Here is a 15,610-nt window from a genome sequence, read left to right on the forward strand (position 1 = left end):
TGGCAAAATTTTCTCAGGAAGTGAGCGAAAACTTTAAAATGTGCACTTTGTGATCGAATTCTCTCCTCAGAATGTCTCCAGTGTTGGGTGAAGCTGGGAGAGAAGCCGATGCTTTGACTAATGGCTGTGAACAGAATGGTTCCAGTTGGCTTTGTCCATCTTAGCGCATCATTTTCATGCTCCTTGTTTTGTTTGGCGAATTCACCATTTAAATGGCTACTGTTGTGTCAGCGCCAGCTGCACGCTCGAGAGGACGTTTTAAAGTGGAACATTTTTCATCTCTTTAGCGGAGAGCGAAGGGCATCGGTTGGGAGTGATTTTCAGCGAGGCCAAAGTCATCTGTAAAAGCGTTACATTCACCAATTCAAGCAAAGCGTTGTGTAGATTGTAACTTATGAGGAGTTCGCTTTCTCTCACTTTTAGGGTTACTGTGTGTATCAAAAGTGTTCATGTGAGTGTTTCATCACAACACACTCAGTTGATCTTTAAAACTTTTAGAATATGAAAAATGTAGCACTGTAAGTGCAAAACAATTTTTGAAATTATTTCTGTGTCAGCAAAAAGTCTTGAACATTGATTACGCTTTAATTAAAACCAACAAAAAAACATTTAATTTCCTTTATGCAGTCTGTTTAAAAGGATGTCTGGCTCACACACTGGATAGCTATCCATTTCTCATTATGTGCAAATACACTCATGTTTCAACATTTCTAACTGAAATGATAGAAAAAGGAAAATAAATAAAAAAAGCGCCTGAGCCAGTGAGGTGAGATAAGAAGGCTTCCATCTAGATCTGACAAAAGACGCCAGCTGAGTGCAGCAACAAAGGCCTGAGAGTCAGTGTTGAGATGAAAGAAAATAATAAATTGAATACAGACACTGTGATGTTTCCAAACTCCTGTGCACACATGAACAAACATGCATGGAAATTCTTTAAAAAAAGTATTAAAACTATTTTTGATTCCAATACTTGACTATAAAACGTGCTCTGAAGGTAATATTTATCATAGTGACAAAACAAAATAAATTAAGAATGCATGATGTTGGATTTTTGTCCGATATCCGATATGTCAAAACTTATTTGGCTGATAACCGATACCAATGCTGATATTTTTTTTTCCTAGACCTACTTACAGAGACTATAGCTATGGAATTAAAATTCTACATTATTCTGCATGAGCTTTGTCAGTTTGGTCTGCTACCAAATGCAGATGCCAAAAAGGGGGCTGAAAATGATTTAACACTTCAACTTGGATTATGTTTAATGTCAAATTTATTCATGACATTTACTCTCTCTAACACAATGACAACACTCAAACAGTGCAAATTTGTACATTTTCACAAATTTAAACAACCTGTTCACAAGTGACAAGTGAAAAGTGCATAAGCACTAGTGCATTAATAGATATACTTGACAGTTTCTTAAATTAAAAATTAACTTAAAAAACAGAAGCCTTTTATATCGGTAAGTTATTTTGATAGAATGGTCAATGTTCGATATTTAACTTTATCGCTAATATCGGCCGATACCGATACATGCTGATAACATCGTGCATCCTTGCTATAAATTCTAAAATGTCTACTTTAAAATAAAAATCCAGCCCTGCTCTGTCATCTGAGTTTAAAAGTGTCAGCTGAAATACCCCGTTTTTCCTCTGTGTGGGTTTTCATTTCAACATTACCTTGCTCTCATTTTCCCAGTGAACAGAGTGGATTAGGGTAGCATCATTCAAACCTGGTCTGCTGAAATCCGTCCATCGGCCTCATCTGTGTGTAATATTTCTGCACTGCTCTCAAGTGACAAAATCAAATAGCTGCATGCATTAATGTTTTAGTGTTGGCAAAGTAACATGTGCAAAAGCATTTCTTCTTTAGACACACAGAGACCATTGTATTGTGGGCTTTGTCTTTAGTGCTGACTTAATTATATTTTGCCTCTGTCTTTTCTTCTTGTCACTCCACTGCAGGTGTGAGCAGCCCATAGTGGGGAGGTTTGTTGCCGGCATGCCACTATCAAAGCAGTTTTACAGGGCTATGGAGCCCACGACAAGCTGGATCCTGGCTTTGTCTTTGATTCTTGCTCTGCAGGTAAAAACTGTTCAGACATAATAACCCTGAGTAGCACTGTTTGAAGGTAGTTTATTTTTTTCTCAATTGATTTCGATGTCCTGTTTTTGGTTTTTGTGATTTTGCATAACTGAATACAAAGATTCACATATGATTTTTTTCTTCTTCAGGAACGTAGATTTTTCTTACTAATTTAAAAAAAGATCAGTTTTTCTTTAGTTAGGGTCCCACGCCAGTAGGGGCAGGGGATGTGGCAGCAAAGCAGTGCAGTGGGGTCCACTGTCCTTGAAAATGGGGAGTGTGGTAAAGAGGTGAAGAAGAGAGTCCAGGCAGGATGAAATGGATGGAGAAAGGTTCCTGTAGTGATTTGTCACAAAAAGGTAGCAGCAAAAGTCAAAAGAAAACCAAAACCTACAAAAGAATAGTATAATGAGTGACACTGACAAAAAATGAGAACAAACTAGAAGTGGCAGAGCTGAAGATGTTGAGGTTCTGCTTGGTAGTTACAAGGATGGATACGATTAGAAATCAGAGGTACAGCACATATTGAACAACTGGGAGATAAAGTTAGAGAGGCCAGACTGAGATGGTTTGAACATGTCCAGAGGAGGGACAGTGGGTATACTGGTAGAAGGATGTTATAAATGCAGCTGCCAGGAAAAAGACAAAGAGGAAGGCCAAAGATGAGATAGATAGATGCAGTTACAGAGGACATGGAGGTAGCTGAAGAGGACACAGAGGACAAATTGTGATGAGGAGGATGACTCACCGTGGCAACCATTAAACATTGAACACTTTAAAGAAGTGGAAATAATATTTTATTGTTGGCAGAATAAGCTGTTCAAATTTTAGGCCCACATGTAAACAGTATATTTTCTATTCATTCATGTATTTAGTACACAAGGTTGATGGGAAGCTGGGGATGAGATTAGCCAAGGTCAACATGCATCAAGTTGTTTGGAGCCCGGTAACAATTGTTTGCAGTTCTAGTTTATTTTATATTTGAATACACGTGAGTCCGTCTATTTAAACAGATTTGTTTTCATAGTTTACATTCACTTCAAATATTTGAGAAACAATAACAACAAAGATTTTTTTTTTTTCTTTTTGACCTTTATTTATTCAAGTAGTCTCAATGAGTCACAATGACTCATTTTCAAGAGAGACCTGTTCCATGCTGTGGAAATGTGCCATTAGAGGATGTAAAATGTGGGTCTGGACTCACTCTTATTTGCATAAGGCTTAAAACTCTACTTTATGCATGTATACTGTAAATAAGTTATTTCACAAAAAATATTATCTATGTTACAATGCAGATCAATACTGCAATCACTGGACCATTGTGACCTAATAAGCACATTATTAAAACCTGTTGCACATTAAGCTGCAGTAGTATGGGGGCAGTGTTGGACCATATCAAAGCTGCGGACACATCTCCATTATATCTCTATGCAGTTATAAGCTTAATTAAATCTTAATATTTAAAAGAATATGTATAGCACAAGCACTAATTATCATAGCCAGCATCACATGAATGAGCTTTAAAATAAGAAATTATTTTGACTTTAGCAGGGCAAAGTTTGCAGCACTAGTTTCATTACAGAAAAAATAATAATAATGAAAGAAGAAAAAGAAAAAAAAAATTACCGGCCATTAAATTTAGGATTTTATAGCTTTTTATTAGAAATTTTACTCTTATTATTATTTTTTTAACCAACTCAACAGTAAAATTTTACATTCAAAATGATCATTTTACCAAAAATGCTGAACTGTCAGAACAGTCTTTTGGAAATGATTCAGATTTTCTAATGTGAACACTTTTCAGTCAGTATTTTAGTCTTGCAACTACTGAAAACATTATTCGTTGGCTGTAACTTTCTGTCACCTTGTTTTATTTTTGTTCCTCAAGAATTGTTTTCTCTTTACTCCGTCATTTTGGAAATCCACTGTCACAAAAAGGACAAAAACAAACACAACCGCCTGAGTCCAAACCACGTAGTGTTTGTTGTTTCATATCGTCTCTCGCCCCAGGGTGCTGCTCGTGCTGCTCCATCAGGCGACAACAAGCTGGTTCGAACCACCAGACTGAGGAGACAAACCCCAGGGGGGGATCATCCGCCCTCTGCTTCGTCCCTCAACCAGACCCTGCAGGAGCAACCTCTGGTCTTTAACCATGTCTACAACATAAATGTACCTTTGGAGTCTCTGTGCTCCGTTGACCTGGACGCCTCTGCCTCTCCAGAATCAGGTTCTGATTAAATCAATGTGATGACAACTCTTGACATATTTTAATTATTAATCTTATTGCAAACCTGCAGGACTGTTGTATAAATATATATATAAATATATATATTTTTTTCTGTTTTGTAGATCCTCATGCCGAGTTGGGATCTAGAGCTTCAGTAGAGGGTCCAGTGGACCCAAATGGACCAACAGAATACACTGAGCAGACAATGGATGCTGAAAGCCAGGTGGATTTTTAAGCAATATATATATATTTTTTTCATTTAGCCTTTATTTATCCAGGTTAGTCTCATTGAGCCACGAGAACTCATTTTCAAGAGAGACCTGTTTAGGGAGCACATGGTGGGGTTAAGGGCCTTGCTCATGGGCCCAGAGTGGGGCAAATGAGGGTATGAGGGAATATTATTAATATAACAAGCACGGTGGCGAAACTGGTAGAGCTGCTGCCTCTCAGCGAGCAGGTCCTTGGTTCAAACCCCGGTCCAGGGGCCTTTCTGGGTGGAGTTTGCATGTTCTCTCCGTGCATGCGTGGGTTTTCTCTGGGTGCTCCAGTTTCCTCCCACAGACCAAAAACATACATGTTAGGCTGATTGGTAACTCTAACAATACAAGATGTGCAAAGGTTTGAGGAGACATGGCTCGACAGTCTTAGTTGCAGTCGATTAAATATGTTTGAATTTCTGAAGTCAAATATGGATGCGGGTGCACATGGTGGTTCAGTTGGTAGACGTGTTGCGTCTCAGCGAGAAGGTCGCCTGACTGAATTCCAGCCGAGGGCCTTTCTGAGAGAGTTTGCATGTTCTTTCCGTGCATTTGTGGGTTTTCTCCGGGTACTCCAGTTTCCTCCCACAGACCAAAAACTTGCATGTTAGACTGATTGGTAACTAAATTGTCCCTATAGGTGTGAGTGAGAGAGTGAATGGTTGTTTGTCTCGGTTGTCTTTATAGTGTCCCTGTGATGGACTGGAGACCTGTCCAGGGTGTACCTAGCCTCTTGCACATTCATGGCTGGACATGAGCACCAGTGACCCCCGTGACCCCATCGATTTGTGTTTCAACTTTGTAAAGACTTACTGTATTTGTAGTGTGTCCCCATCGGTTTTACAAATCCTACATAGCTGGATTAAGTTGTTTGAATATCTGCAACCTTATTATTTTAGCTAACTATTGCACTTTACCTGTAGTGGGAAAACAGTGACAGATCCTTTTTTAATTTCTGCTCAACATCAAGAAGCTGACACAAGATTAGCAAAGTAACTGTTAAACAGAGCATATTGTTCATTGGCCAAAAATACTGTTTGTTCCTTCAGAATATAGTTAGTAGCAAAAACACAGCTAATGAGTTCTTAATTTAAATCCATCAGGCTGCTGTCAACAAGACTAAATGCTTGTTAATTAAGCTCCAAACTTGTTGGATGTATAAATAAGTGCCTTATGAGGTGGTTATCAAAACAATAATCCTATTTTTGTGATAATCCTGTTTGTTATCGCTTCAGGATTAATTATTTAGGATTAACAAAGGCCTGAACAAATTACAATTGAAAACTTCTTTTTTTTTTACTTGAACTCAGCAAATTTAAATTTAAACCCAACTGTTCTTGTTTAGGTAACGTTCACTCATCGTATCAATATCCCCAAAGTAGCTTGTGGTTGTCCAGCAATAAGCAGCATCCAGCAGCTCATCACCAGAGTGGAGATGCTGGAGAGAGAGGTGACCATGCTCAGAGCTCAGTGTGCATCCGGATGCTGCAGCGAGGGCTCTGCCATGGGTGAGTTCTGTTTAACACAGCGTATTAAAAAAAATAAAAATAAAAAAACTGTTATTGCTTATTTTATTCTCTTTTCATCCAGTTTTTTTGTTCCAAATTTTTTTTCGAGCACCGAGTGCTCAGAGACTAAGTATAGATTCACAAGACAAAACCTCTAAAAGCAGATTGTTTTGACATGATGGTAAGAAATGGGGGTTATAAGTAAACCAGGCAGAGAGTAAGAGACAGACAACACCAGATTATTGATTCCAGAGGGCAGCCTGTTTTATTTATTTATTTGCAGCACTATGGAGAAAGGGAGTGAGAAAATCTTTTATAGCTTGGCTATTATTATTATTTTTTATACAAGAGGACTGAAGTGGACAGAGCTACAGAACAGAATATGGTTAAAGTACCTGTTCCAGTGACAAAACCCATTTCAAATATTTTCTGAAACCTTCATCTTTGTTCTGAGAAAAGTTTTTTCTCCAGTAGACATGATCAGAATCAGAAAGAAAAACATGCTCAGTAGATGCAGGTTGCATCTGTACCTGAAGACAAATATTTCTTATGTAAAGGGTGTCGTCTACCCATCCATCAACTTTCTCTTGTTTGGGCAATAACTTCTGATTTGCTCAAGATAATTTCATGAAACTTGATAAACTTATGCATCATCACAGGACAAACTGACTCGTACACCTTCCATCACCCCAGCTCTAAGGTCAAAGTCCCAAATCAAGGTCAAATGTTATGCGAGGTATTTGCTTGTCCAGGCCATTGGTATAGATTGGTATATTGCGTCATAATACTTTGTCGACATGCAGACATATAATGTGTTGTGTGGGATACTCTTGCTTTCACATGGATTGAAATGGTAATGTGCAATGAATTAATTTTGTGGTAGAAATCTTTCTTTCAAATCTTTCCATGGATTTTTATTATTTATTTAAATGTAGTGTTGTCAAGTCATACACATTGTTTCTTCTGTCCCTTGCAGGTCGGTTGGACTTTGTCCCAGGATGCAGCGGTCATGGAAGCTTCAATTTTGATCTGTGTGGTTGCGTCTGCGAGGACGGCTGGACTGGCAAAAACTGCTCGGAGCCCCGCTGCCCGAACGACTGCTCTGGGCAGGGTATGTGTATCGAAGGGGAGTGTGTGTGCGACCGTGACTTTGGAGGAGACAACTGTTCAGAGCCTCGCTGCCCCTCGGACTGCTCAGGTCGTGGGTTGTGTATCGACGGAGAGTGCGTGTGCGAGGAGTCCTTCACAGGCGACGACTGCATGGTTGGAAGATGTCTCAATGACTGCTCGGATCAGGGGTTGTGTGTTAACGGGTCGTGCCACTGTCGGCCTGGCTATGTGGGAGAAGACTGCTCATTGGTGTACTGCGCCAACAACTGCAGCAAGAAGGGGGTCTGCAAGGAGGGTTTCTGTGTCTGCCAGGATGGATTCGCTGGAGATGACTGTAACTCTGGTAAGACGATACGTTCTCAGTTTGATTTGCAAGTAAAAAACATATTTGGACGTGGATGTTTTAATCCAGTTAATTAAAAACTCACACCAGTAAGCTGTCCACTTTTACACTTGGAAGTAGTTTAAGTGCTTGGTTTATAAAACTGTTTTCTTTTGGAGCTAGAGTTGCAGCGTTAATTGCTGGTTCTCAGTACTTGTTGTAATGCTCTGTCTTTCATGTGCAGTCGCTTAAGGGCTGAGGTATACTGGTACACATCTGAGTTCATGCTTCAGATTTAAAATGTGATTAAACCTAAAATGTTTAGGTATAAAAAAAAGTTACTAAACAAACACCAGTGGTTCCGTTTCGTCCTGTCTCACCTACTTGCACATTTGTCACTCTTTCTACTGCATCTATACTGTTTCAAAGATGTTCTTTAAGGTTATGAAGGTAACAGTGTTTGGTGAAGGGCAGTGACTGTGGAAAACAAAAACAGTCAAACACACAAAAAATATTCCATCCATCCATTTTCTCCACCCACTTTTCTGTACAGCTCACCTATGGTTCCTATCTCTGGTGGCCTCTGGGCAAAAGGTGGGATGTACCCTGCACATATTTCATCATGCCTACACTCTAGTCTAGATTATTTAAACAAGAAGAAAATATGAGATATTCATAGGTACAGACGCTAAGTATGGTTAGCTTTTTTATGAAACAAATAGTTGTATGCGTCCATATCAAGGTTTCAAAAACTTTATATTGAAACTTTTGGTGCAGTTTGGTTGTTGATGAGAACAACGGTTTGATATAAACATTGGATTCAAAACAGGACGCAGTTCATTCTGAAACACTGATATAAACATGGCTATCAGAACAACGTGAAATGGCTTTGGCATCATGTATATGATATATGATATTATGATAAAAAAATATATATATATGTTAATATATGCTCTTTAAGTATACTTGCAAGAATGCTATTCTCCTGAAAACTTCATGAATAGATTCAGAGAAGAAATTAGGAAGGAGTACATTACAATAATAGTTTAGCTTACATTTATGCAACAACAACAAAAATGAAAACCTACACATGCAACCTTACTGCCCCTGCACACAAACACACACATCATTAAAATCTATCTTTGAATCATAATACACCAGAAGTCACTGACATTCTGTGCTGGGCTTGTTGCACATTTCTGCTCACCGTATTATTCAGGAGTTACTCTTCTCCACATTGTTAAAGCTCTTTAATCAGTCTTCGTCTTCTTTCGATTGTTTTCTTTCAACTTGTCGCCACAGCGAGTCATCGCCTCCATCTCACTCTGTCCTCTGCATCCTCTGTCCTCAGTCCAACTACCTCCATGTCTTCTCTAAATGCATCCATCTCCTCTTTGTCTTTTTCCTGGCAGCTGCATTTGTAACATTCTTCTACCAATATACCCACAGTCCCTCCTCACCCCTTTAATCAGTATATGTTAAAATATGTCAATAAAAAAAATTCCAATCATGAATTAAAAAGAAAAACGTCTATTATGTAAACCTAAAAAGATAGTCAATGTTTGGCCTTTTCACTTTATGTGATAAAAGACAGTTTTCAGATTATCAATGATTAATTTATTTAAATATTTATTTGGCTGTGTGAATTAAAAGGTTTAAGGGCTAAAGTTTAAGGAACTAGGGCAATGAATATTTTAAAATTATGTATGATGATTACAGCAGGTGAATTATAATAGTACAGTAGTCCCTTGTTTATTGCAGGGGATCCGTACCCTGAAGCCCTGCGATAAGTGAAAAACCGCAAAGTAGGAATAGTAGTACAAGTAGTAAGTAGAAGTTTATTTTAGTATTTATACCTATATGTATATACTTTGTATATATATATATATATATATATATATATATATATATATATATATATATATAGATAGATAGATAGATAGATAGATAGATAGATAGATAGATAGATAGATAGATAGATAGATAGATAGATAGATAGATAGATAGATAGATAGATAGATATTAAGGCATTTTAAACCCTTCTCACACTCTTGCAATATTCTAAACAATGTTTCTAAATGCTCTAAAAGAACACAGAATGTCATGATTTTAGCTCCCTGCCTCAGCTGCTCTTTGCCACATGCAAACGTTCTTGGCCATGCCCACTTCTCCACTCTGCATGGAGAACAGCTGATCAGCTGCAGCAGGAAGCTTATCCTGCAGTGTGGGCAGCACAAAGGTGCAGCAGGTGCTAAATAATTTAAAATAATGTATTTTAAATAAAAATTGCATGCCGATCATGCGGCTCATCCATCATTCAGTCAGTTGTGTGTCATGTCCAATCTTATTTTGAAAAACCGCGATAGAGCAAGTCCACGATAAACGAATCGTGAAGTAGCGAGGGACTACTGTATAATATAATAATAATAATAATAATAATAATAATATTATTAAAGTAATATTATACTATTTTTCACAAAGTAAGAGTCAAAGAATGAAACCAAGTGTCATGTTTCAATGCAAGGTAGATTTCAGTGGTGAGAAAACAACTGGTGGAAAAAAGAAAATCCATTTTGCTTCAGTATTTTTAGTATGCTCATGAGCCTCAAAAATAAACTTGTCTGTGCTTCACATACGATGGGTTAGGGGTGCACGTTCTGGTGGACAGCAGAAAGTCTAACAGGATTCATTTGTCAAAAGTCACATTCATCCGGGGAGCAAACTGTCACATTAGCTGCAGCTGAGACAGTTTAGGAGCTGTGCACGCCTTTGTTCAAAGCCAGCTCTCCATGCCAAAATATCACGTCCTCTTCTGCCATTTGAGGCACCTGTCAACAAAGTGACGGATGGGGACAGACAGAGGAGCGAGCGATAAAAAGTCAGGGACGGAAAATTGGATCACTGGGGCTGATTCTTCCGTTCTGCCCTCCCATTTAATATCTATACCAAGTGAGAGAGATGAATTGCTTATTTCTTTGTAATTAGCTGGTGCTTGCAGGGGGGAGTTTGTTGAATGCAAAACGAGAAGTTCAATTACCAGAGGCATACCGGGTGACAGGCTTAAGTGTTTCATGGTATCACAAACTGAATAAACGGCGTGCATTTTTGCTTCAATTATGGTGGCTTATATTCTCCCACCATGAAAAATAATAGAGACCGCTGAATTTAAATTGGATGTTTCCGTTGTGAGGGGTGAAATAGCATATACTGTACAGCTTTACATAAAAATACAGACATTTCCATTCACAAAGCAGATATTAACTTGTATTGAAGATGAATATTGAGTCTTGTTGCAGAGGTCATTCTCATGATATGCAGTGAGAACGGCATCAGTGACAGTAAACATTTACTTTTCTTATACAGTGTGAATATCAGCCTTGCATCTCTTAAGATACAGTGAGGTGCATATCATGTGCAAAATAACTAGTGCGTGCTGTTAAATCACTCTGATATATTGCTTTTTGAGCGATGTACCATTAATTACATTATTGGCTTTATGAGTCAATGGCATTTATTTTTACATCAGATATTTAGGTTGTAATAATTAGACATAAAACTGCACAATGTAGCTTTGTTTTCTACAATGGTGTTAAAATTCCTCTGTTAAATTATTTTTTTCTATCTATATTTGCAAGAAACACTGTAAAACGTGTTATTTTACAACTACTCATTTATTTTCATCCATTTAAAATCTCATTGTTGAATTTTATGCCAGCAGACAAAAAACAATTATTCAACACAGGGAGCATTTTTCCATGCAGAGCACCAATGACTCTTTACTTTAAACATTTTCTTTTTAACCTTAGCTCAGTGTGAGAGGCTTTGTGACTGTTGTACTCCTTTCTCTGTGCTATGTTTCTGGTGTAATTGTGTGTTTGTCCCTGCACTCATAAACTTTATGCTCAGCTTGCTGTTAATATCTCATATAAAGAAAACAATATCTATTATGCAAAATTTAATTGTGGTACAAAAATACTTTTTACACCCAACACATGAAATGATACTGGCATCCAAGCAGACAAAGAATACACAACATGTATTAAACATTATAAGCTACATTGATTTTCTGCTCTAAAAACTAAATGATGCTCAGCATTCTTGTGTGACAAAGCAAATCCAAGTTTGGACGGTCCATTGCGTTATGCTTTTTATTGTGCAACTGCCAAACAGATTGTTTTACGAAACATTGCAAAAATGACAACAAAATTCTCTTGGATAGCTTTACTTTTAAAAAGTACTTTGTTAGTCTTTCAGCTGGCATTCTTGAAATGCAGATTTTATTTAATCATTTATTTTTTGAATCAGAATAAAAAAAAAAATCATCCAGTCATGTCATGATCATGTCATCTGTCCCCTGCCTCCTTGTGTCATGTTTTCTGCTCAGTCACTCTGCCACACCCCATGTGCACTTTCAGCTCATCAGGCCTTATTCACTGCACCTGTTCCTGGCCTTATTTAAGAACTCCTTTCACCTCTTCAACCTGCCAGATTATCAGACCTTTCATTCATTCAACCTTTATTTATACAGGTTAGTCTCAATGAGCCTTGAGGACTCATTAACAAGAGAGACCAGTTTTTTTTTTGTAAACAAAGAATGATGACAACAGCAGACAAGCATAAAATAAAGCATGTAAACTGAGAAGAATAAATGAAAGAAAATAGAATAAAAAAAAAAATAAAAAAATAAAAAACGGCTAGATTGTAAAGCAATGTAGAATACTAGAATACTAAAAACAGGAACATGTCTGCATTGATTTTTGCCATGAACTTAGCAGTTGTTTGAAACCACAAAGAGAGGTCAAGGTCAAGAGCTTCAGGTTTTTTTGTAAGGTGTTCCAGGATACATGGTTCCTGTTATCCAGCTATGTAGTTCCTTGTTCATTCCTGATGTTCACACCTTGCTTTTTGGATTTTGACCTCACACCTTGTCTTGTGGATTTACCATTCTGCCTGCTCTTCATATGGTTTGGTTCTGCCCAACTGACCCTGGTTTTTGACTACTACTTCTGACTACGGATTCTAGATTACAGTTTGACCTTTGGATTTGTTCTTGGACTTCTGACTCCCTATGCATGACCCCTACTTCGCCCTTTGGACCACAACCCTGCATTGCCCTGCTGTCCACAGCATTAAAGGCCTCCCTGTGCAGCTGCCTTCCCACCAGTGTGGTGACGTCATCACTTCAAGCTCCGACAGGTGGCTCTCAACCCACCTACCTGTGAAGATGTGTTCCTGCAGCTGGATCCTTAATCCCACCTGCAGCAGCAAAACAATAACTTTGTTTTTGTTTTTATACTCTTGTTGTCTGGCTGAATTGTTGAATCCAAAAATCCTGATTCTTGCCACGTCCTACATAAAGATACAGGAGGTATTTTAGCTACCAGATTTGGTGTAGGGTATTTATTTTTTTTTATCTGGATGACTGTAAACACCAGCACTTTTGTAGTAATAAGTAAAAATGGTTAAAGATGGGCATCTCATTCCTAAAAACTGCTTGTCACAGTATCAATCCAGCTAGCTAGACGGCATTTAAGCGTCACATCTTTGTGATGATACTTTTTTTATTTTATCAGAACATCATGTTACCAGTGTCCTTTGCTCTGTTGGTGTGAAACATTGCCTGTGCACTGATTTGGCCATTTTATCCACTCCATGTTTCTGGGACTGAACATTATCCAGAATTCTGTTGATCAAACCTGCAGTCAATTGTCTGAATGACTTCCATTGAAAAGCTTCTGCTCTTGATTTTTTTTTTTTTTTTTTTTTAACATTAATCAGACTTCTGTCTTAACATTGACAAATGTGTACTTCAGGAGAACACAAGTTAAAATGTATATCTTGACAAAAGAGGAATGTGCAGGATACTCCCTCACAATATGCATGATGTGGCCATGATTAAAGTTTTAGCAGTGGTTGTTAGCAAAGTGTGAAAGTTTGAAATTCAAATATTAAATTTAAATACCTCACAGGTTTTCCTTGGACTGAATGGATGATCAAACGTTGAATGAAATAAAGCCCCAGTGTAAACACTTAAGTGAAGAAACTGAATAAACAAACATTAATTATTTGCCTCACTTCACCGACTCCACTCGCAAACAAAACATTATTTTTCATGCCCAATGTTTTAGTCAGTTCATAAGCCTGGAGATTCATTAGCCCTTTGATGATGAACTGACCTCAGTTGTGAGTTTGAGTTTCAGTTAAAAAAAGGTCTTGGTTCAGTTTCTGCTGCCTGTAATAACACACTGATTAGACCTAATGAGACTCCCAGACTTCAGGCAAGATTCACAAATATAACCTTTCAGCAAGCTGTTCCTTTTGAAACAAACCACTGAAGGAATGTGCTCTTATTAAATTATTTTTTTTTTTTTCAAAGACTACAACCTTGAGCATTGAAGATAAATTAAAAAAAGTCAGATAAACAGAGCACTCTGTAACTTCACATTTGTGTAGGGAATCCTTTTTACACGTGCTTTGGTTCTGATGCCTATTTGTGCGCCTCAAAAGTTTTATTTTATTGTACTTTTTTTTACCAGATGGGTTGACTTCATTTCATCATCCTTTGCATTCCTGCATGGTGACATTTATCCTAACTGCAGATTTCACTTGCTGACATATTTTTCTCACCTTGTTCATTCTGTTCAGTTTCAACTGGAGTCACATTTTTAGTTCATGTCGATCACCATTTAGCTCCCAGAATGACTTTATCTCATCGCTCTTCTTCTATCAAGTCGATTGCCTCTGCTTCCCTTTGTTTGTGATTTCCTCCTGATACCCATCAAAGCTGAGTTGAACTGATGAAATAAATCTTGCTGAGAATGCTGGAGGAGTTGTCCCCACTGCTTTTAAATGAACAAGCTGCTGCACAGCATGTGCCCATCTGTCAGAGGCCTGAGAAAGTAGCTGAAATAGCTACTAAAGTGCCCAAAAGTTCCCAGAGGAGGACTCGGCACTGTGCTGCTGTGTCCTGTATCACAGAGGTGAGGGGTTGTTTATCACACCGTTACACTCACTGTTCCTGTACTCACGTTTGTCTCTCCCATTCTGCGTCCCCCTTGTTGTCTTTATCTCTCACTTGATCATCTTTCATTGCTAATTATTCATTCTCGTCACGCATCTCTTTTCTCCTGTTCTCCTCCTCTCTCCTCGCAGGCTCAAACGGTTTGTAGCTCACATTTCACACTCTCCACCTGTATGTCCTTCACTTGTCTCCCCTCCTCCCCTTTGTTCTTCGTGGCAGGAGGAGCTGTAAACACTCCTGTTTATGTCTCCACATTTAGATTCAATACCATGTCTCAGGTTTATGGCGTTAAAAAATCTCCACTTCAAACATCTTTCACTAAAATCAGCGTTTGCTTACTTAGTGTACACTCATGAATAATAGATTCTGTAGGTCGTCTGAAGTGTCTTTAATTATGACAAGTATATTGTTGGGTGGCACGGTGGTGCAGTTGATAGAGCGGCCGCCTCTCAGTGAGAAGGTTGCTGGATCGAATTCCAGCCGGGGACCTTTCTAGGTGGAGTTTGCATGTTCTCTCTGTCATTCATGGGTTTACTTCGAGTACTCCAGTTTCCTCCCACAGACCAAAAACATGTATGTTAGACTGATTGGTGACTCTAAATTGTCCCTAGGTGTGAGTGAGAGAGTGAATGGTTGTTTGTCTCGTTTGTCTCCGTGTCCCTGTGATAGACTGGGGACCTGTCCAAGGTGTCCCTCGCCTCTCACACAGTGATTGCTGGAGAAGGGCACCAGTTCATTAAACCTTTATTTAGACAGGTTAATCCCATTGAGCCTCAGGGACTCATTTACAAGAGAGACTTGGTAAATGACCAGTGACCCCTGTAGTGGACTAAGCCCCCGCAACCCAGAAAGGAAGAAGTGGGTAAAAATAATTAGGGATGGGGCTGATCCGATCCAGTATCGATTCACAGCTGTTCCTACGGAGACGCTGAAAGGGTGCGTTAAATGGAACTCCGTACCAGTGGAGACACCTGCTACAGGTAAAGAGTCGATTTATACCACCTAAGTGTACCGAGGAGGAAGCTGGGATCTTAACGGAGAGTGCCGTTCTGATACCGACACATTTCCCTCATCCAT

The 15,610-nt window shown here is 38.6% G+C and overlaps 1 protein-coding gene across 1 annotated transcript in view; it reads left to right on the forward strand.

The window, feature by feature from the left end:
* The first annotated feature begins 2,004 nt into the window (after positions 1–2,004).
* Positions 2,005–15,610, forward strand: part of tnr (tenascin R (restrictin, janusin)) — an 89,238-nt gene continuing 75,632 nt past the window's right edge. The window contains exons 1-5 of the mRNA XM_037682261.1: positions 2,005–2,088; positions 4,099–4,315; positions 4,438–4,538; positions 5,918–6,080; positions 7,057–7,533. Of these exons, the coding sequence (XP_037538189.1) occupies positions 2,005–2,088; positions 4,099–4,315; positions 4,438–4,538; positions 5,918–6,080; positions 7,057–7,533 (1,042 nt within the window). The remainder of the gene's footprint in view (positions 2,089–4,098; positions 4,316–4,437; positions 4,539–5,917; positions 6,081–7,056; positions 7,534–15,610) is intronic.

This window comes from Nematolebias whitei, chromosome 9 (genome assembly GCF_014905685.2).
Source record: "Nematolebias whitei isolate Nwh7 chromosome 9, NemWhi1, whole genome shotgun sequence".
NCBI lineage: Eukaryota > Metazoa > Chordata > Actinopteri > Cyprinodontiformes > Rivulidae > Nematolebias > Nematolebias whitei.